Source organism: Taudactylus pleione, unplaced genomic scaffold, assembly GCF_031769625.1.
Source record: "Taudactylus pleione unplaced genomic scaffold, aTauple2 ptg000032l, whole genome shotgun sequence".
In the NCBI taxonomy this organism is placed as follows: domain Eukaryota; kingdom Metazoa; phylum Chordata; class Amphibia; order Anura; family Myobatrachidae; genus Taudactylus; species Taudactylus pleione.
Window position 1 is genome coordinate 9,571,939 of NW_028284434.1, and position 20,728 is coordinate 9,592,666.

At 43.5% G+C, this 20,728-nt stretch overlaps 1 protein-coding gene and 1 pseudogene across 2 annotated transcripts in view; both read right to left on the minus strand.

Annotated features, from left to right (window-relative positions):
* The window catches only part of EIF2AK1 (eukaryotic translation initiation factor 2 alpha kinase 1), a 31,376-nt gene extending 14,727 nt beyond the window's left edge, over nt 1-16,649 (minus strand). For both annotated transcript variants that reach the window (XM_088451957.1, XM_088451956.1), the window contains exons 1-9: nt 16,263-16,649; nt 9,727-9,882; nt 6,913-7,049; nt 6,592-6,629; nt 6,390-6,489; nt 4,263-4,343; nt 2,520-2,619; nt 1,088-1,145; nt 433-778 (exon numbers count right to left, since the gene is read on the minus strand). In XM_088451957.1, the coding sequence (XP_088308083.1) occupies nt 433-778; nt 1,088-1,145; nt 2,520-2,619; nt 4,263-4,343; nt 6,390-6,489; nt 6,592-6,629; nt 6,913-7,049; nt 9,727-9,882; nt 16,263-16,368 (1,122 nt within the window). In that variant the 5' untranslated portion in view covers nt 16,369-16,649. The remainder of the gene's footprint in view (nt 1-432; nt 779-1,087; nt 1,146-2,519; nt 2,620-4,262; nt 4,344-6,389; nt 6,490-6,591; nt 6,630-6,912; nt 7,050-9,726; nt 9,883-16,262) is intronic.
* LOC148538953 (U2 spliceosomal RNA) lies at nt 15,227-15,353 on the minus strand (annotated as a pseudogene).
* Nucleotides 16,650-20,728: the final 4,079 nt, after the last annotated feature.

Consider the following 20,728-nt stretch of genomic DNA (forward strand, 5'->3'; position numbering starts at 1 on the left):
CATTACTTTTCACGTGCCGCGCCTTTTGGCCAAACCCGTGCAAAGTACCGGGCGCACTGTATTTGGGCACAAAAAACCAGACTTTGTATTTCTGCTTGCCACCTCAGGAGGGTGCAAGCAGAAATTATGGGTGCCCATGGCACTCATGCCCATTAGCTTAAACAACTGAATAGCTCCCATCTCTTTAGAAGGGCGCTTCGGACAGTGCAATACAATTCAATTAAATTCCTCCCTACGGAAGCTAATAGGGACATTACATAACTAGGACAATGAATTATGTTGTTATCCTGCTGGACAACAAGCAGACAACAAACCTGATGACTATCAGGTACAGAACAGTCTGTGTGCTTAAAAGACACCAGTGATTGATAAAGAAACATATGATTTGAAAGTAATGTAATCTGTAATAACTGGACAAATATTTCCTCTCACCTCAAAATGGCGATGTAAACAGAGTTCCTTCTCCGGGCACTCCTCATCACACGATGAATCACTGCCATCGTCCATGTTGTCTTCAGAACTGAACGGACACCTGTCCCTCGGGCAGAATTCTGTGTCTGCGTCCCGTCTACTGCGAACACTAGAGCTGGATCGGATGTTGGCATTGGAGTCCTTGTTACCATGGAGGTTAATGTCAGACATGCTAACGGTCTTCATTTTGCGTTCATGTTCTTTTCCAATGGAAGACAGATCAATACTCTGATGATTGCCCTCTGCAGAGTCAGCAAACACAATGGAGCCACCGCTGCTCTCCGCACCTTTTATAGCCTTAATATTGCTGTAAAGAAAAACGTTAAATAAATTTTGGAACAAAATAGTCCAACGGGGCAAAAAATGAAATGAGCAATTCGGAGACGTTTTATTTCAATAGGCATTCAGACAAACATGTGAAGCCCTTTAGTAACAGACGTAAGGAGGTTCAATCACCAATATAGAAGGCTATACACAGTAAAATTATTTAGGTGAAAATCCATGAATAGGAGCTAATAAGCGGAGACCTTCTTTAATAAAGTTCTTTATGGAAAGGCACAAAACATAGACCATAAAGGGTATATGAAGAAACATAACATTGTGGCACAATACTTACTCCTCAGTCTTGTTGCTGGAAGAACCTTTAATAGCTTGTAATGAGAGAACAGGTTTACCTAGCAAATAAAGCAGAAATGTGGCATCAGTTAGTAAAATGAAGAGTTCTTTAAAATAAATTCAGGGCACTAAGTGTTGTGCAGATAATGGTAAGCATGGTTTGTAATCGCAAATGCCAAGTAGTCGTTTATCCATAGATAAATACCTGGATAAGCGACAAAACAGAACAAGAGACGCTTTATTGTATATTTTAGAGATTGAGGGCTATATTTACGAAGCATAGGCTATGAGTTGAAAATTTTAAAACGGCACTCACATTTAGTGTAAATCCCAGCGTGCTTTACACTGAATGGGAGTGCCGTTGTAAATTTTTAGCTCCAACCCACAGAGAAGCAGTCGCTTCGTGAATATAGCCCTAAGGGCCGGTTTCTGAGTCTCAAGCAGAGCAGTATACAGCCACACTCAGAACATGGACATTTTGCCATCGGAAATCTGGCTCCGGAGGAGACCATTCTCTTCCGTCCGCCCAGAAAGACCCATTTCACGCATGGAGAGGAATGGAGGAGATCCATTAGACTCAATATCTCCAGGGGATGCGCAAAGATACACAAGTTTGCTTCGGTGTATAAGCAGCTTGTTACAATTTGCTATATGCAGAGTCAGGCCCTAAACCTTAATTGTGAACTGAGGGCCTGAATCAGTAAGGATCGCTATTGCGTACGGCAATGGAACACAGCTGTGAAAGTATGCCAATGCCTGCCACAGCTCAGCCAGACGCCCACTGCTGCTTTCTCACGTCCGTTCAACCTCGCACTCCTGCGTATACATCGGTACCATCGATGCACTTCGGCCAGTCACGCTGCATTCACACCAGGTCTGACCAGCCGCAGAAACTGCAAGTCTTGTCGCACGCAGTGAGCACTCAAGCTGTGTATGCAATCGCAGTGGCTAATTTATGCACGCCCATGCAACAGCAGTCAAACGGACAAACACGCCTGCATTTTACCATCCACTCCCCCGTCACCACCCCCAAACGCTCGCAGCCTGTCACTCACTCTGCGATGGATTCCTCAGTGCGTCCGTAATTGCAGTGCGAACGCGCAGTGGTTAACAATCGCTCAATTTGCGCACGTAATTGCAATTGCGTATGATGATGAATCAGGCCCTAAGAGCAAGTAACAGCCCTACAACATCTATTTTACTAGGCCATGTATAAGCAGACAGAAAGAAGCCCTATTCAGGATCTAGAAGATATTCAACCATTTCTATTTGTGACAGATTTATCCACACTGCAGGATAATGACATGTGTATATGGTTATAGCACCAAGTACATTACATGTATGGTGTCAGCTTGCGGCTGAAAAATAAAAAACAAAATTTACTTTTCTGTGCTCTGTTACTGTGTGTCTGTGAGTGTGATAATATTACATACATGTAGAATTAGGAGGCTGAACATGTTCCATCCAAGCTGTATTGTACCCAACAATATTAGGGTGTTGTAACCCGGCCAAAACCTTAACTTCACGAAGTACCTGTTAAAAGAGTTGTGATAAGAGCGATGACAGCATTATCCATATTAAAGCTACACAAGTTATCACCTATTTTTCTGCTGCAGATCTAACCAACAAATGATGAGGGCAGAAGCTTGTAGCCTGCACCCAAAGCTTGGAGTCATGATTATGGTCCTGTTTGGTTCCTGATCCATACGAGGTATGTTCTAGTCTAGATGTAAGTTTCAGTGTAATTACTAAGCTCCCCAGTATTTGTTCACTACATGCAAAAAACAGTCAGCATTCTCTGTGGGGTGTGGTATGATATGTCAACAGTCAATGTAGTCATTCATCATGTAATCTGTGATAAAATGTCGACATGTTAGAATGTTATACCATCCCTCGTGGCCCAATGGTGAATTCTCCTGCCAGCTGCAGCGGCTCAAGCACAGCTTCCTGGTCCTAGCCATCATGTGCCAGTTTCCGGCTCAGAGCTGTGTTCCGGTAAGTAATTCTCCCCTATCCCTACCCCCACCAGTACCCCGACAACGTTGACAGTGAACATTTTCACAATATCCACATCATAACTGCCAACATTGTGGTGTAGACATTATGGTTGTCGACCGTTGGACTATAGGGCTGATTCAGAGATGCACACTAACCCGATGGTTAACGCACAAATCCGATGGCCAGTGCTGTGTGCAGGCGCATGATCCCGTCACTGACAGTATGCTGCCATTTCTGGTCCCCAAACAGAAGTGTGTTGCCGCCGCTGAAGATTTCCTGGCCGCTTTTGTGCATCTGTGGAGGTTGGATAGAGTAACCCCATGGTCACTCAGCCGGCCGGGGATCTCGCAGAAGATCCGATGCTGTGTCCATGGACGCAGTTCGGATCAGTAATGCATGCAGGAGGCGCGATACCTCTTGCTGCATTACCATAATAGAGCTATCACAGCTGCTACCAGGTTAGCAGCTGTGATAGCATCTCCGTCAGAGGCTAAATCAACCCCATCCCATATCCTTTCTCTCTGCATGGAAAAAATAAATGTTTTAGTCCCCTTAGCATTCCAACATGATTTGTTCCAGGAGCAAATTGCCCCTTGTTTGCATCTTTTCTGACTTGCTCCCAACGCAGAATCAGGCCCTATATCTCATATCTAAGAAAGTCCATCTGACCAATATCAAATAATCTTCATAGATTTACTATATGGTAACAGATTTACAGGGGGCGATTCTATTGTTGTGTGGGAGGATATAATTAATGTGCACCCAGTTTTGCAATTTAATTGTTCTGGGCGCTTATTATCACCCTTTTAACATCCTATTAGACCGGGTTTAGCCGTGTAAAACGGCTAAACCCGCATAGAGTCCTGGTTAGAACACCCCAACTGCGGTTAGGGCGACCTAACAATGGATTCCTTGCACTCTCCTGAAGGTGCGAGCAGAAATGCCAGCGGCTATCACACTCAGACGGATCAACAATTGAATTGCTCCATCAGGCAATTTTTTTTTAAATAGCCACCGGCTAAACCATTGAATCGCCCCCACTGAAACTGTCCATAACTCTCCCTCTGAACAGGTAAAATATATCATGTAAGGTCTTTACATAAGTAGCTTAGTACAGACAGAGCGGTGTACAGCTGTCCTGAAGAAACGCACGTCAGCAGCATCGTACAGAAACATACCTTCTTGCAATCTTTCCTGGAAACTTTTTTGATGAGAATTTTTTTAATAGCATAGAACTGCCCATCAAGTTTGTTTCTGACCTATAAGATAAGTATAAAATACTGTAATCCTGAGGGTGCCATTAGATCAAGCTAGTAAAAGTAACACAAGAAAAAGAACACATCATACAGCACACGTTACATCCGCAATAACGCTGTTTTTTTATTTTAAATCAATTTGTATCTAAAAATCTGCTAAATTCTGCGACAAATCCATCATAAGCATCAAACTATATGGCAATACTCTGTTCCAGGATTAGCCCTTCACCTACCAACTACCCATAGGTCTACATCATACATAAATGCTTTAACAAAAGATGTATGTGCATTAAATCAAGAAAAACAATATAATTCAAGAAATACCTTAATGAGTACACAAAAATATAATAGGGGAGAGAAACCCAGAAATGCCAGTCACTGATGGGCACTGTCAGCTTCAGCATTCACATGGCATTATATTTGCTCTACGTATAGATGACAACAGCTCCTACACTAACTTATCAACATAATATCTTACAGTCAGTTGTGACTAAGATTATAAAGGAATTATAGAAATCACCCATTACTTTCAAAAGAAAGCACTCTTGTAACATGAGGGCACAATTAAATATACAAATACATTCTGTGCTTAATTCCATGCTGGAAGAGTAGAACATAGAAGACTGGCAGAAATAAAATAAACACAGACAAGAAGAATAAATGTTAAAAAAAAAAAAAAAGGGTTCTAAGAGTTTGAGGCATCCAGTACTCCCGCACCGAGCCCAAATTACACCGCTACTAAAATTATTATATATCCCATTGTCGCCACTGTATATAAGCATAATCCTATAACCTGAGGCTCTTGGCTGTAACTGGGAACTCATTACAGGGGGGCCCCAGGCAACGATGATCTTGGCCACGGACTGCTTCTGATTCACAGCGAATCGGAAGCAGTTTGTGACCAGGGCAAAAGCCATCTGGGTCGGCAGAGCCCTGGACCAAACTCTCAGCAGATCCCCTTCTCTCAACTGACCCCTCAATTTCAGGGGACCGCCTTCAATGTGCAGTATATTGCCTCGTTCTGCGTCCCTGGCAGTCTCCAAACTCTAATACCCGGCTTCTTCTACTCTACATCATGTTGTCTAAGTCCACCAGGAGCTCCGGCTTCACGAAAATAAAATCCTCTCTGAAGGTCAGTAGCAAATTCCCCCCAGCAGCCCAAAAACACAATCCTCCCCTGGGCAACCTGAAAAAAAAAACAAAAAAACAAAGCAGCCAGAAAATACACACACCGTGACCACCACAGCAGCCCGAAAGCACCATCTAGATGTGCTAGTGGCCTTCTTGTGAGGCGTAAAGGCACGTGGCATCAGCTGTATGGTGTCTGTGGCTGAGGAGTATAGGGTATGTGCGGAAACGCTGTAAAATTGTGGAGCAAAAAGTAGAGAGACAATAGAATGTGCGCGCGCACGCGTGTGTGTGTGTGTAGGGGGAGAAGATAGGGAGACCCTATGTGATTAGTGTGGGAGAGACTATGGCAAGTGTGGGAAGAAAGCAAAAGACACTGTTGATGACGGTATGGACTGTTTGGTAAAACAGGAGACACACTGCTAAGGAAAGAAGTATGTATTGGCATTGAACACTGAAGCAGCAGGGACTTGTAGCACTGAGCTGTGTGGAACAGTAGTTGCTTAAAAGTATCCAAAGCCCTAAATTAATATTTAAACAGGTTTTTTGTCTCGATAATGGATCACCTTTCTTAGGGCTCATATCACATACTGCTCCCTAGTAATAATATTATCTTGATATACATGAGCAATCTGTTATGGCATAAGGTGAATACTACTGGCCCGTTATTTGGTTGACAATCTATTTGTTTAGCCCAAAATAAGTGCTATAATGCATGCAATTCTGTCATAACAGCAAGGCCGGATAACATCTTCACTTAAAAATGACCTGTGTGTTTTCTATGCAAGTTAAGAGGAAAGAACAAGCTAAGAAAGAATAATTCCATAACAGTCACCAATTTATGTGATTATTATTCTCCATCTTACCAGGTCTAGTATAAAGCCAAATGCTGCGGTGTTATTATACAACAGTGAACGTTACCTTGTAGACTTTCCCATATCCTCCTTTTCCAAGCTGGGCAAGTTCTTCAAATTCATTTAGGTATCGGGAAGTCTGGGCCTCAGCAAGCATATCCTTTGCCCTAAGGGATAGAGATCTGCTTTAGGGAGTTGAAGAATTCTGCAATGCTGCATATTCACAATATAATTTACAGACACATATATTTCCTACCAACAGCACTTACCTGTTCAAATGTAAGTTTAAATCACCACTGGTTATTTCCTGCAGAAATGTCCAAAACACAGGCATTAAACACCCCTAAATCAAATTTCCCCAACAAAAATCCCGGGCGAGTCCCATTAAGTCTATGGTCTTGTAATTTAGCCTATACTAAAGTAAACACAAAGGTTTAAACTATGCCGAAGGGAGCCCAGTTATTACTTACTGTATATGATTACCAGCACTTATCATATAGAACGAATCAGATGCTCTTATTTAGTCATAGTAAGGGATCATAGCACTTGGTATCCATGCCCCTATTGTATAGAACAGGGTTGTCACATACCTTTTTGTACATGTGCCGTTGAGCAGCCTTCATCAGTTCTATGATAGCCGTTCTGTGCTGCAGTCTCACTGTGCTGAACTCATCATTGAAGGCAAATGAAGACAGGAGGCCCATTCTAGTAAAAGTCTGGCAAAGCACTGGGAAGAGACCATGCATATTGACGGATCAATGGCAGAGCTTCCAGAAGAGTTTTTCCATCATAGGCCATTGATATAAGAAGCAGGGCGCAGAAACCCAGGCACAAGAAGCAGGGCGCAGAAACCCAGGCACAAGAAGCAGGGCGCAGGAACCCAGGCACAAGAAGCAGGGCGCAGAAACCCAGGCACAAGAAGCAGGGCGCAGGAACCCAGGCACAAGAAGCAGAGCGCAGAAACCCAGGCACAAGAAGCAGGGCGCAGAAACCCAGGCACAAGAAGCAGGGCGCAGAAACCCAGGCACAAGAAGCAGGGCGCAGAAACCCAGGCACAAGAAGCAGGGCGCAGAAACCCAGGCACAAGAAGCAGGGCGCAGTAACCCAGGCACAAGAAGCAGAGCGCAGTAACCCAGGCACAAGAAGCAGAGCGCAGTAACCCAGGCACAAGAAGCAGGGCGCAGAAACCCAGGCACAAGAAGCAGGGCGCAGTAACCCAGGCACAAGAAGCAGGGCGCAGAAACCCAGGCACAAGAAGCAGGGCGCAGGAACCCAGGCACAAGAAGCAGGGCGCAGAAACCCAGGCACAAGAAGCAGGGCGCAGAAACCCAGGCACAAGAAGCAGGGCGCAGTAACCCAGGCACAAGAAGCAGGGCGCAGTAACCCAGGCACAAGAAGCAGAGCGCAGGAACCCAGGCACAAGAAGCAGAGCGCAGTAACCCAGGCACAAGAAGCAGGGCGCAGAAACCCAGGCACAAGAAGCAGGGCGCAGAAACCCAGGCACAAGAAGCAGGGCGCAGAAACCCAGGCACAAGAAGCAGGGCGCAGAAACCCAGGCACAAGAAGCAGGGCGCAGAAACCCAGGCACAAGAAGCAGGGCGCAGAAACCCAGGCACAAGAAGCAGGGCGCAGAAACCCAGGCACAAGAAGCAGGGCGCAGGAACCCAGGCACAAGAAGCAGAGCGCAGGAACCCAGGCACAAGAAGCAGAGCGCAGGAACCCAGGCACAAGAAGCAGAGCGCAGTAACCCAGGCACAAGAAGCAGGGCGCAGAAACCCAGGCACAAGAAGCAGGGCGCAGAAACCCAGGCACAAGAAGCAGGGCGCAGAAACCCAGGCACAAGAAGCAGGGCGCAGAAACCCAGGCACAAGAAGCAGGGCGCAGAAACCCAGGCACAAGAAGCAGGGCGCAGAAACCCAGGCACAAGAAGCAGAGCGCAGGAACCCAGGAACAAGAAGCAGAGCGCAGTAACCCAGGCACAAGAAGCAGGGCGCAGTAACCCAGGCACAAGAAGCAGGGTGCAGAAACCCAGGCACAAGAAGCAGAGCGCAGTAACCCAGGCACAAGAAGCAGGGCGCAGTAACCCAGGCATAAGAAGCAGAGCGCAGAAACCCAGGCACAAGAAGCAGAGCGCAGTAACCCAGACATAAGAAGCAGAGCGCGCACTCTTGTGTCATTTCAAAGAAACATTCCTCAAACATACATAGCATTATGTTATACTAAATTACATGGATATATCGATATGCAAATAAATACACCTTGATCACTGAACAATTATTAAGGATATTTTAGATTATGATTACATTTTAGTGAAGCATTTCAGGTAAATTGGATATTTACAGGCGAGGGGAAGGAATACCCACTCTGCTTGACTTAAACCTGAAGGGACAGAGGAGTGCAATGTGGGACCATAAAATGGGCCTTTTCGTAATGTAACTAAACTTTTACTATAGCAGACAACAGCTACAATCTTCTTGTTATTTTCAAGGTGGCCGCTGTGGGGTTTTCAGGAAGGGATACTGAGACAATGAAGTCGTCCATCTCCTGCAATAATGCTTAGTGCTGCAATGCTATGATGAACAGTAGCACTCTACACATTATACCACGGATGTGGCTAAGGAATTATATAACCATTTTCAATGTATAGTCGGGATGTAAATACCGATGGGGAAATCCCGACAACCGTCTTAAGATAGGGGTCGAAATACTGACACCTATCTTAAGCCTGACATCGGAACGCCGAAGGACGCTGAGCCGAACGAGTAAAGTCTGGGGTGCCCTTAGAGTTAACCGCGGGGGGAGGGTTAGGTTTAGGGGTTTTTTTCTTTGGGGGGAGGGGGGGGGGTTAGGCACTAAGTGTGGAAGGTTAGGTTTAAGGGGCCTATCCATTTGCCGACTTTCTGCACGATGCGACCAGGAGGTTCTGGTAAGAACGTACAGAAAGTCTGCAAGTGGATAGCCGGCAAGGACCAGCGATGTGTGTGCACGCTGGGTCCTTGCCGACCCCTATTATCTATTGAACATGCCAGTCAACCTGACGACGGTCGTCAGGTTCGGCATGTTGATAGATAGGGAGGTTGGGCTCCTGCACTGAAGACGTTCAGTTAACGTCTTTCAGTGCAGTGCCCGCACCTCAGCGACATATAAGTCTGAACGCTGGACGTTCAGACTTTCATGTCGTTAAATGGATAGGCCCCTTTAGTCACAAAGGGGAGAGGGTTAGGTTTAGAAACTAATGGGGAGGGTTAGGCTACAATAAGGGATTGTTAGGGTTATGGGGAGAAGGGGGGATTCCTCTGTCGGGATTCCAACCATCGGGATGCCGCTGTCGGTATTCTGACAGGAGGCATCCCGACAGCCGGCACTAGATACCCATTCCGTATAATCATATTATAGACACTTACATCTGAAGAGATGCTTGGAGCGGTGAGGGTTTTCTTCATGAACATAACAGAGATGTTCTACCAGAGACACAAGCAGGAGCTGGTTGGGGACTGTGGTCACATTTGGGAACCGCCGTATGCCATTTATCACTTGAAGATCAGATGGGGAATCAGATTCTGCAGGGGAAAAGTAATAATGTGAATATATTAAGCAACTGTCTCATAACAAAAAATACAAACAGAACAGGGTTCTCTAATATTGGGATTTCAGAATTAGAACATTCCAAACTGTATAATACAGTTAAACCAGTATACACTGGGTATCAGACAGATATTTGTAGTTTAAAAAAAGACTTCTATTCTCCATATAAAACCTCTTAACATCTAACATTACAATAACTTTTGCAATTACCATTTGCCTGGCACATCTTTGATAGGTTGTCTACGATTAAGGGCCTCATTTATCTACGAGTTTTACCATATGATAATGGTGCTCCAGCCAATCAGCTCCTGTCATCTATTTGAAAAATGACAGTTAGGAGATGATTGGCTGGGGCCCCATATATCATATCATAGGAGTTATCATTCATTGCGCATGATAAAACTCATTGATAAATGAGGCCACAAGTAATAAGAATAGCCTGTAACAAAAACAACTTGCCCACCAAAAAAAACAAAAAAAAAAAACACCTCATCTAAGAGAGTTTCTGTGCATGATAATCAACCTGGCTAGCATGCTACACAATGTAGTCTGCCTGCCGATCTTGGCCAAAACCGCTATACATCAGTGGAATACACTATTGAGAAGTGCTAGTATGGAACAAGGGCTGGCATGGTAGGGACAGAGTACCTTTACCTCTTTACTGCGGACAACAAGTTGGACTCAACATCAAAACTATGGAGGATGTGTCACATTTCTCATATCAGCTAAGTTGCTTTGATGGTGAAGCAGCATAGAAAATGTTAAAGTTGAGAACGGAGAGGTTCGTGAAGTCCTTTAGAGTGTAAATTCCTGCAAAGACCACTCTCCATTTGTAGCCTCTACAGGGTTATGCAATATACAGGTTGTAATGTGTAAATATGTAAAGCTGTGATCTTGTCTGTAACTGTCTCATTTGACCACCCATATAGCACGTAATTTGTCTGTAGAACCCTTGTGGTGCCCAATAATGAAGAGAAAGTAAGAAGTTTGGTGTGGGAGAGTAAGGGAGACTGCCTGAGAAACACAGCTGCTATGTAGTAAATGAGAAAGGTATATAAATCACAAATAATGCAGATTACATACTACAGACTGCATGACATGACAACTATTGGGTCAAAGATACATAACTTGTAGCTCATGCTACAGTAAATTAGAGTACAACAACTTGCTAGACTATATAAGTCACTTGATGGGGCACTGGGGCCATGAAGTACAAGTCTACCGATAACTGGAATTTCAGGAGGGATGTAGCACTGTTCTTAAGAAAGCCACTCTGACACTTGGCTAACGGTGGTGTAAAGCACCATCACATCTAATGTTTTAGAATATCGGCTGGGTTTAAATTTGGTGGCTGAAAACGCCAAAGCCTAGAGATAGCATTGTCATGCTCATTAAAACAACTGGGCAACCACAGATACTGGATGAGAATACTGCCACATGAGAAGACTCCCGTCTGTCAGGAGAGAAATGCTAAATGCGGTGTAGATCACTTACTACCATTACAAGTATTGGCTAGAATTGGATTTGCCTCAAACCATGTCAGGAAACTGCACCAACAGAATTACACAAGCAGAACACCTCACTATTTCGGCACTCAGCTATAGAGTCCTTTCAGACATGGTGAAGCATGGCTCATCTGATCATATTACCGTCCTCCATTGCCTGTGATCTCTGCGTTCATGGTTTGTTGCCAAACATGATAAGCCTGGTTTATGCACTGCAACCTGACTATGATATCCTGGTGCTTTGAAGTTCTCACTGAACGCTGCGGTTTAAACCATAGGCTAAAATCTGCAGACAAGACATCTGCAGGAGGTTGCCTGTTTTACCTGGCACCCCAAACTGCTTTAGAGCTACCGCGATCTCCCATTTTGGCATCTCCTTAGACACAGGTGCTCATGAAACGCTAGCAAGTTGATGTGTCTTGGTCACTAAAGCACTATAAATCACCACTAGTCAAAGTCAATCAGGTCTCCAATGGCAGCCATGTTAGCCCTAATTATATGCAACCACAGCAGTCCACCATCGTAATACATGACCCTGACCATGATGGGATGTTATTTGTACACACCAGTGTAGAAGCCCCTGCTTTCAATATGCTTGGTGTCCCCAGCTGTTTTCTTTGGTTCCTTCCCTGATTCTTACAACAGCTTAATAATATATTCATCTTAGCGTAACTTCAAAAGTTAGAATTATCCATTTTAGTTTAAAAGTGTTATATGTGTTTACACCCAAAGGGATCAGCCTACAACTGGATAGTTGTAGATCAATCTCTGGGCTAAGTCCTGCAGATAAAGGTTATCAGCACACTGCATATGTCTATGGTATATTACTGCGCTCTCCTCTTTAGCTGATCTCCAGTCTGGATTACATATTCCAAAGGTTATTACATCAGCTGACAGCTGTTCCCAACTGTGTGACTCTCCTTTAACAACACAGTGTGCATTTCACTTCATTATAAAACCCCAAGGTTGTTATACCTTATATTCAGTGAAGAAGAGAGAACATTATCACATGCTAGTGCTCTATTGCCGAAGTTATGACCATCATGCTGCCTAATGAACATATCTGGGGCCAAATGTAGTAACCCAGGGGTTGCAAAAAGTGCTAATGTTTCAGAGACTTAGGGGTCTATTTACGAAGCAGTGTTAGAAGAAGTGAAGAGTGATAATGTGCCAGCCAATCAGCTCCTAACTGCCATCTCACATGCTGTGTTTGAAAAATGACAGTTGGGAGCTGATTGGCTGGTACCTTATCACTTTTCACTTCTAACACTGCTTAGTAAATAGATCCCTTAATCATGAGATTTACAGTGGCAATATTTCTACTTGTATTTTGCCATTTTAGAATAGTCTTAACAGATGCAAGAATATATTTATATTATGCATTGCAATAGCACTGCATTTGTTCAAGTGGCAAGACTCGTGACACCAAATGCAGACATAACATCCGAAACAGAACAGCAAAAAGACAAACAACCGGCTTACCAAAGCCCATATAAGCCACTTTCATGTACAAGCAGTTAGCTTTGTCATTTTCTTTTACCATTTGGAAGATTAATGTATGTTTAGCATTACTGCTAACTGTAGTACTTTAGTTACACACCTCTTTTTTTGAATTCCTAAACCAGATTCACGGTAACACATGCACAGTTTTCTGTGCAGCTAATGGAGGAGGGGGGTGGCACGCCTAAGTGTTGTTGCTGATAAAACTACAGCTGTGCACTCAGCTATTGCCGTATTTATGGTGTCAGTACACCTTAGGTCAGACACGAGACCTTCCAAGCCTTCACTTGTGGCCCCCAGTTCCACTCTGCCTTTGGTGTCATATCAGTTATTACTTGTAGTATATGCATAAAATTGGAAATGAGTTAAAAACCCACGAACGGGATCCAGGCCGCTGGTATACCGACAGCAAAATGCCGACGCCGCTATTCCGAATGAGATTAGGATAGAGACTTTGGCATCCTGACCGCCAGACTCCAGAACGTCCAGACGCTGGGTAAGTATCACTGTCCCCGGGGATAACGGGGTTAGGGTTTAGGCACCCCTGGGGGGATATTAGGGTTAGGCATCCCCCGGGTTGGGTTAGGCACCCCCGGCGGGATGTTAGGGGTAGGCACCCCTCCAGGAGGGTTAGGTTTAGGGTGCGGTAAGGAGGGGTTAGGCATCACCAGGGGGGGGTTAGGCACCACTAAGGGAGGGTTAGGGTACTTACCGCCCCTGTCGTAATTATCGGTTATTGGGATGCCACTGACGAGATTTGCGGTATTTCATACCAAACCCGCATCTGATAGTTTGTTATCAGGTGACTAATCACTGCCCTGGAAATTAGTACAATTTGCCTGCCATTTGGAGGTGGCAGGTAGTTATTCTGCCCCCAGGTCTTTATAGAGCCAGCCTTTACTTTAGGTTTAGAAGACTTAACCCTTTTACTGTGGAGGAGACCCACTCATTATCTGCTGTGATGGGGTTAAAAAAAAATAAAAAATGCAACACTAAAAAACGTATGTTCCCCACCACCCTGATGTCCGGTGGGGATAGATCAGCAGCTACGATGAGTCAGTGGAAGTGCCATTGGTGCACTGCAATGTAAGAAAGAAAAAAGGAATGAATGAAAAAGGTGTGAGGAGGGCCTTTAAGACCCTCAATTTCCACCAACATATAAGATAGAAAGATGGAAGCACCCTCAATTGAAATAGGGGTGCGCAGTAAAAGAACCAAGCTGAAATGATCCGTGATGTGCGCAGCCGCTACACATATCAAGTCGTTTAAATTGCTCAAATAGGGTTTGAAATATAGACTAATGGGGCACATTAAATTATCCCTGATGTTGGGGCGCACAAATCACAATACTTAGGGTAGCCCAATGTCACTCATATTACTGCGCACCTGTGAGGTACAATTTTTTTTAATTTTTTTTTCGAGGTGCAATGGCTTCAAACACCCAGTGAAAAAGTGCAAAACTGTGCTGGGGCATAGGACTTTGGACCCTCTCCAAAAGGAGAAGGGCCCCATTACTCCCCATCTCCTCAGAGCCAAAAGGTCAACTGAGGAGAAAAAGGGTCTTCGGATATCCCATCACCGAAGCTTGGGGAGATCCCTTGAGTCCCCGACCCCCGGAGCCAAAAGGCCCCTTGGGGGCAAGGGTCTTCAGACTTCCCTCCGCCTCAGGGCTCGGGGTTGTCCCTTCTCCCCAGGGTTGGCCGAAGCTTCCCCCTGGGGAACGAACAAAAACCTTCAGCCCTCCCCAAAAGGAGAGGGCCATGGCTACAAGGGGAGAGGGTGGCCCATAAGGGTCTCACCTAAACCCCATCAATCACGTGACACAACACACAAATAATATAAAAATGTGTGGTGAAAGTGCAAAAAAGTGCAAACACACGTGTAAAATAAATAAATAAATAAGACCCCAGCCTTACAGGCTGCGGGAAAAATAAAAATTATCCTTGCCCTAGCCAGAAGGCCGGGGCAAAGGAAAGGTGCAGACAGAAGTAGGTGAAGTGCAAGTGCAAAGTGCCGTACTAGTGCAATGGGCGTGACCAGTACCCGTGCATTTTCAGGCACCCCTGGCTCTGCCATACCAGGGGCACAGGCACCTCGGGCTTCAGGCTGCTCCCGGCCCTGGCAAGACCAAGTGTTTCTCCGTTCCCTGCCAGGGTACTGGACCAACCACCCTTAAGAGAGTGGGTACTACGCCCCAGCCGTTCTCCGCTCCAACGCAGAGGCCTGCTTCACCCCCATTTAGGACAGCGGATACTAGCGCAGTGTGTTTCCCCACTCTCTACCAGGAGTCAGTCCTCCCCCAGCACAGTACTCCACAGGGTTTTTCCCCATTCTCCCCCAGAGGCGACATCTAAACCTCTGGAGGCAGAACAGGTACTCCACGCCATGTTTCCCAAGAACAGATACTACACTTGATCTTAGCCAAAAGGCCGAGAAGCGAGGTTGTGAGGTACAATTAGCAAAGTTGCAGTGATCTGTCAGCACAACACAAATAACTGAATCAACCCCATAGACTGTGTACAATAAAACCAATGTAATTTATATCCCACTACTATGAGGATTTGAAACTAGTTTGAAGCTACAAAATACAAATGTTTACATTAGTATTTCAATTTATTTTTAGTTAAAGATCCACTACCAAAGTATGAAGCTTGTTCTAACACTTTAACTAAAATGAAATGTTAAAAGGTAAAGTTATGCCACTTATTTCATCACTTTATTGTTTTCCCTTCACATGTAATACTGCTGAAAATGCTGGTATAATTAGGAAATAATCTCTAAGGTTATCATAATTTATTTATATGGTGCCACTAAATTCCACAGAGCCACACAGTGGGTAAATAGAGTACTATACAAAGGACCAACAGGCAGAATAAAACAATATGTACGTCCATCGTAATATACAACAATGATATAGGTCTGCCATAAACTTACCCTTATTTTATGACTTACCCACAATATGCACCGCTCATTGTAATAAGGGAGTGCAGCAGCAGCAAGCTCTGTGACCATATACAGACACCAGGCACAGGCTCAGTGCATGCATACAGGTATTACAGTGTAACTGGAGCATTCCTATAAAGTACAGTACAGGGGGTGTAATAATCCCTATACACCATAAGGGTTATAAAGCAGTGCTGAATGTACATTATTCATATGTATACATCATTTATATCCAACATTGTAATATTATATGACTGTACCACTGCCCTAACAGCTGCCAGCCAGGTCAGTCCTATCACCCATACACCTGCCTGTGCTGGCTGAGAGGGTCCTGCACCTGCAGTCACTAGTCCTCTGCACCGACCATAAGGCACATGGCTAGGACTTATGGTCCTCCTAGGACTCACCATCTAACTCCATCTCGGACTCATCAGGGTAGTCAAAAATAGGGTTCCCCTCGCCCTTCTTCATGATCGCCCGACTGGGAGGTGGGCGTCCCTGGCTCGCAGACATGGAGAGTGCACCCAAGGGCCACCGGCTTCAATCCAGGACAGGTCCCACTACAAGACGCACATCATCATCCTCAGACTCCTCCGTAAACTCTCATCGCCCCAACCCAGGGCAGGACGGGGGACTGTGCCCACTACTACTAATCCAAAAGCGGCAGCCCGAACCCGCTACGGTCATCCAGCAACTTCCACAGCGCACCATAGACAACACACAGACCTGCCAAGAGTGGCCACTACCACTACAGTAAGATGACGTACGCCAGCCGGAAAAATAGAATAGGACTAAGGGGCCAACCACAATATGGCTAGGAGGGATCACGTGGACGTAGTTTCCTAGGAAACGGCGGCATTTCCGGGACGCTGAACAGGGCACTGTTACTAGAATTGTTGTTAATCAAAGTTCTGTTTATTCCCACACTATGGGTCAGATGTATCAAACATTCTAAACAGGACAAGTGGAGAAGTTACCTATAGCAGCCAATTAGCTTCATCAGTTTATACAGCGCTGATCCTAGCCAATTTAGGGCAGTATTTAATTTGAGGCGTAAAGGCGTCATTTTCACCTATTTCAATTATCCCCATATTCAATTACATTGACTTTTAGCCGGAGTGAAAAGTCAATGTAAAAAAACGGGGATAATTTTTTGCCAGCCTTTAGATGGCGAAAAAAAGAGCAGAATTGGGGTTTAGGGGTGCAGGCTTAAAATAAAAAATAGGCTGCACCCTTGGAAATGGTCCCCTAAAAATAATCTGTGTAGAAAAAAAAAAAAATCGGGACACCCCCAAAAAAATATTTTAAATTTTGGGGTGAAAAAAAAAAGTGGGAACACATCCTAAAGTACTGAAATAGATTCCAGAGGGGTTCGGAAGTATGCGGCAGGTGTTTTCTTCATTGCGGGTATTAGCGGCAGGTGCATTTTTTAAGAATTTTTAAAAAAATTAAAAATAAAAATATGCTTGCACCCATTTTCATGTACCCCAAATTTGATGGCCATAGTTATTTTTTCCCAAAAAAATTGCTAAATGCTCTTCTGCATCACCTTCTTCAAAGCCATATTTATGCACCTGCCGCGGCTATTTAAAAACCCGACTTCCCTTCTGCATGCAAAAACAGGGGTACCAATAGTGATCTCTGGACATCTTTAGGGGAGTCCAAGGATGATTTCCCGAAAATTCCCAATTTTTTTCACCGATCCAAGTTTCGCCAGTTCCCGTTTTCGCATCCTTTTAAATTGAATACGGGGAATATCGGGCACGCGTGCGGTACTTTTCCGCCTGGAAAACAGGCGAAGGAGGTGAAAAGTCCAGCAGGCGAAAAGTCTGGACTTTTCGCCTCAAATTGAATATGGCCTTGGTGTTCTAGGCAAGATTTAGGCTGGTGCGCCCTAGCAGATAGATATATATATATCTTGTATACCTTACGGTTTTACATGTCCCATTAAGGCTTCTTAGATATGATCAAAAATTTCACAAAACCTACTGAATTTTTGCCACTCAAACTTCAAAAAGCAATGAAATTCTGATCATTAATGCTGAAGCCTTAATGGACGTGTTCTTTGTGTAATACAGATATGGTATGACATGACACCATGTGGTTAACTGCATATTCAGCACTCTCACAGAGCGAGATTGTTGTCACTCACAAAATGGTGGAGCTGCTAATTCACAGAATTGTGTGTTCATTTGAATACACACATGCAGTCTATGCAACTGAGGTCTGAGCAATTATATGGCACACACATCTCATTCAGTGCCCACAATCTTCCCAGTCACCGCAATAATCCCACTGAGTTCCAACATCCTTCTCACTCAATACATTCATCTCATTCATTATACACATTCAGCTCCCTAATTGCTAAAACTATCATGCTCTGTCTATGCATGTACACTATCTTCGCCTCCATGCTGCTATAACTTCCCCAATCCCTACAGCTGTGTGTTCTCCCAACTGTAGCAAATAACCTGGTGCTAATAGTATATTAAATCACATTAGAAATAATGTCTAGAAATGATCACTCCAGCAGCAAAGAGTCAAAGTGCTTGTGGTTGCACATATATAAGTACACCTAGAAAATAGATGTCCCACAGAGAAACATTAAGAAAACACCCTTGCGCTGATGTAAAAAATTAAGGCCCTCATTTACTAACGAGTTTTATCACCAAAAGGAGTGATACATTTCACTGTGAATGATAAATGGTGCTCCAGCCAATCAGCTCCCAACTTCAACTATTAGAAAAATGACAGTTGGGAGCTGATTGGCTGGAGCACCATTTATCATACACAGCCAAAAGATAAATATGCTCCAAAGAGCATATATATCAGGCACGCTCTATATATAAAAAATATGGTTAAACAGCTATAGTAGCAGCTCTCAAAAGAGGTGTTTGGGGACACCTCATACAGCAAAAATGGAATACAAAAATATATAGAGACCGCGTCACTAGCGGGGCTAGATTCACTCCTGCATACATTGTCACCGTGATAAATACCTGGCTTGTGTCATATGCTTAAAAACAGAGTGCAAGCGGCATTAAGTTGATATCTGCCATTAAGATCTCTAATCGAGTTGGTGACCATCAATCAACTTTATAAAGTTACATATTTATTGCTTGCGGACACTGGATTTCCCAATTTTTCCTTCATTGACTGCATACTTGGCATAAACAACTAAGCACTGGTGTGCAAAAAGTCTATGATCTATGTCTACCCATTGAACTATATTGCTGGTGATCTTTGGATTACATATAACAATTTTTTAACAAATTTGTTGTGCTTTATAGTTGGTATATGATTTATATTTTGAGCATTTTTTATCATTGCTATTGAATTTTATTGATCATAATTGCTATTGATATTATTATGTGTTGTAATAAATATTGATTATATTTAGCGCTCTCTCCTGTATATTTTTTTTATTTATCATACACAGTGAAATGTATCACTCGTTTTGGTGATAAAACTCGTTAGTACATGGGGACCCTAGAATGGTACGATCTGTTATAAATCAAGTATTTTTCTATGTATATAAACAAATTAATTAACTCACAGATATATTCCCACCATTTCCAATGCTCCCAAGGGTTCTAAGAAAGATAAGAAAGGAAGGCATTCCAGTCATTTTGGTAGCACCAAACTGGCCAAAAACAGTTTGGTTTACAGACATAATAAAGATGGCAGTGGGTCCAGGAATCAGACTCCCTCTACGTAGGGATCTGTTGTCACAGGAACCATTGTTATGCCAGTCAATTCAGAAATTAAATTTGACGGCATGGCTCTTGAAACCATGGGCCAAATGTAATAGGGTGAAAGTATAGAAACATGCAAACGTGCATGTTTTTCAGACTCAAAAAACTCTTAAGATTTAAACTCTCAACCAGATGTTTCCTGTTTTGAAAATACAACTCGATCAATGTAGTAGGGTGAGAGTTTTACTGCTAAACTCTCACCCTATTACATTAGGGCCAATTATTCTAAAAAAAGAAGGGGTTTTCAGTTATACAGACTATGATGAATGCCAAGAAAAAAGTTTTGGCAGATAATTATCATAGAGTTTGGAAAAAGTATAACAATTGGTACCAAAATGAAAAGGTCTCAGATTCTGCTTTTTCTTTACCTAGAATTCTTTCCTTCTTACAGGAGTTTTTTTTTAGGTCTGTCTGTTTACTTTCAAAAGAGATTGGCAGTTATTCCAGAAGTTAAGACTTTTCTGCAGGGGGTTTTAGTTACACATTCAACCACCATATAGGCTTCCTATAGAGCCTTGGGATTTAAATTTTGGTTGTCAGCAATTCAGGTTCCTCCTTTTGAACCAGTGGAATAGATTTAAAATGGATTACTTGGAAACTAGTGTTTCCTCTGGCTATCACTTCAGCTAGAAGAGTATCATAATATCAGAATTAGGAGCCTTATTGTATATTAGTATATCAGCTCATTTCACTCATTTAGTAGGTTCCTCATGGGCAGCAAGGAACAGGGCTTCTATAGAACAACTATGTGAAGCCCCACAGAGGCTATTGATAAATAAATCAAAGGGTTTTTACCGATGCGGGACGTGCATAATGTGTAGATAATGTAAGAGTAAAGAGACTTATAGTACACATTACGGATCCACACAAACGAATAAAAGATATGAGATTAAGGAATTTATCTCTTGTCATAGTAAATATTGTGTATATATATATTGGAGTGTGCATGTGGATCCCAATATGTTGGGAAAACCATCTGTATGTAAAAAATTAGACTAGCGGAACACGCTCTTAATATTAAAAAAGTACTGATATCTCATAATGTATCTATGCATTTTAAACAAGTACACAATTGTGACATCTCGCATCTATCCTCGTTTTGTGGTATACAGGTAATT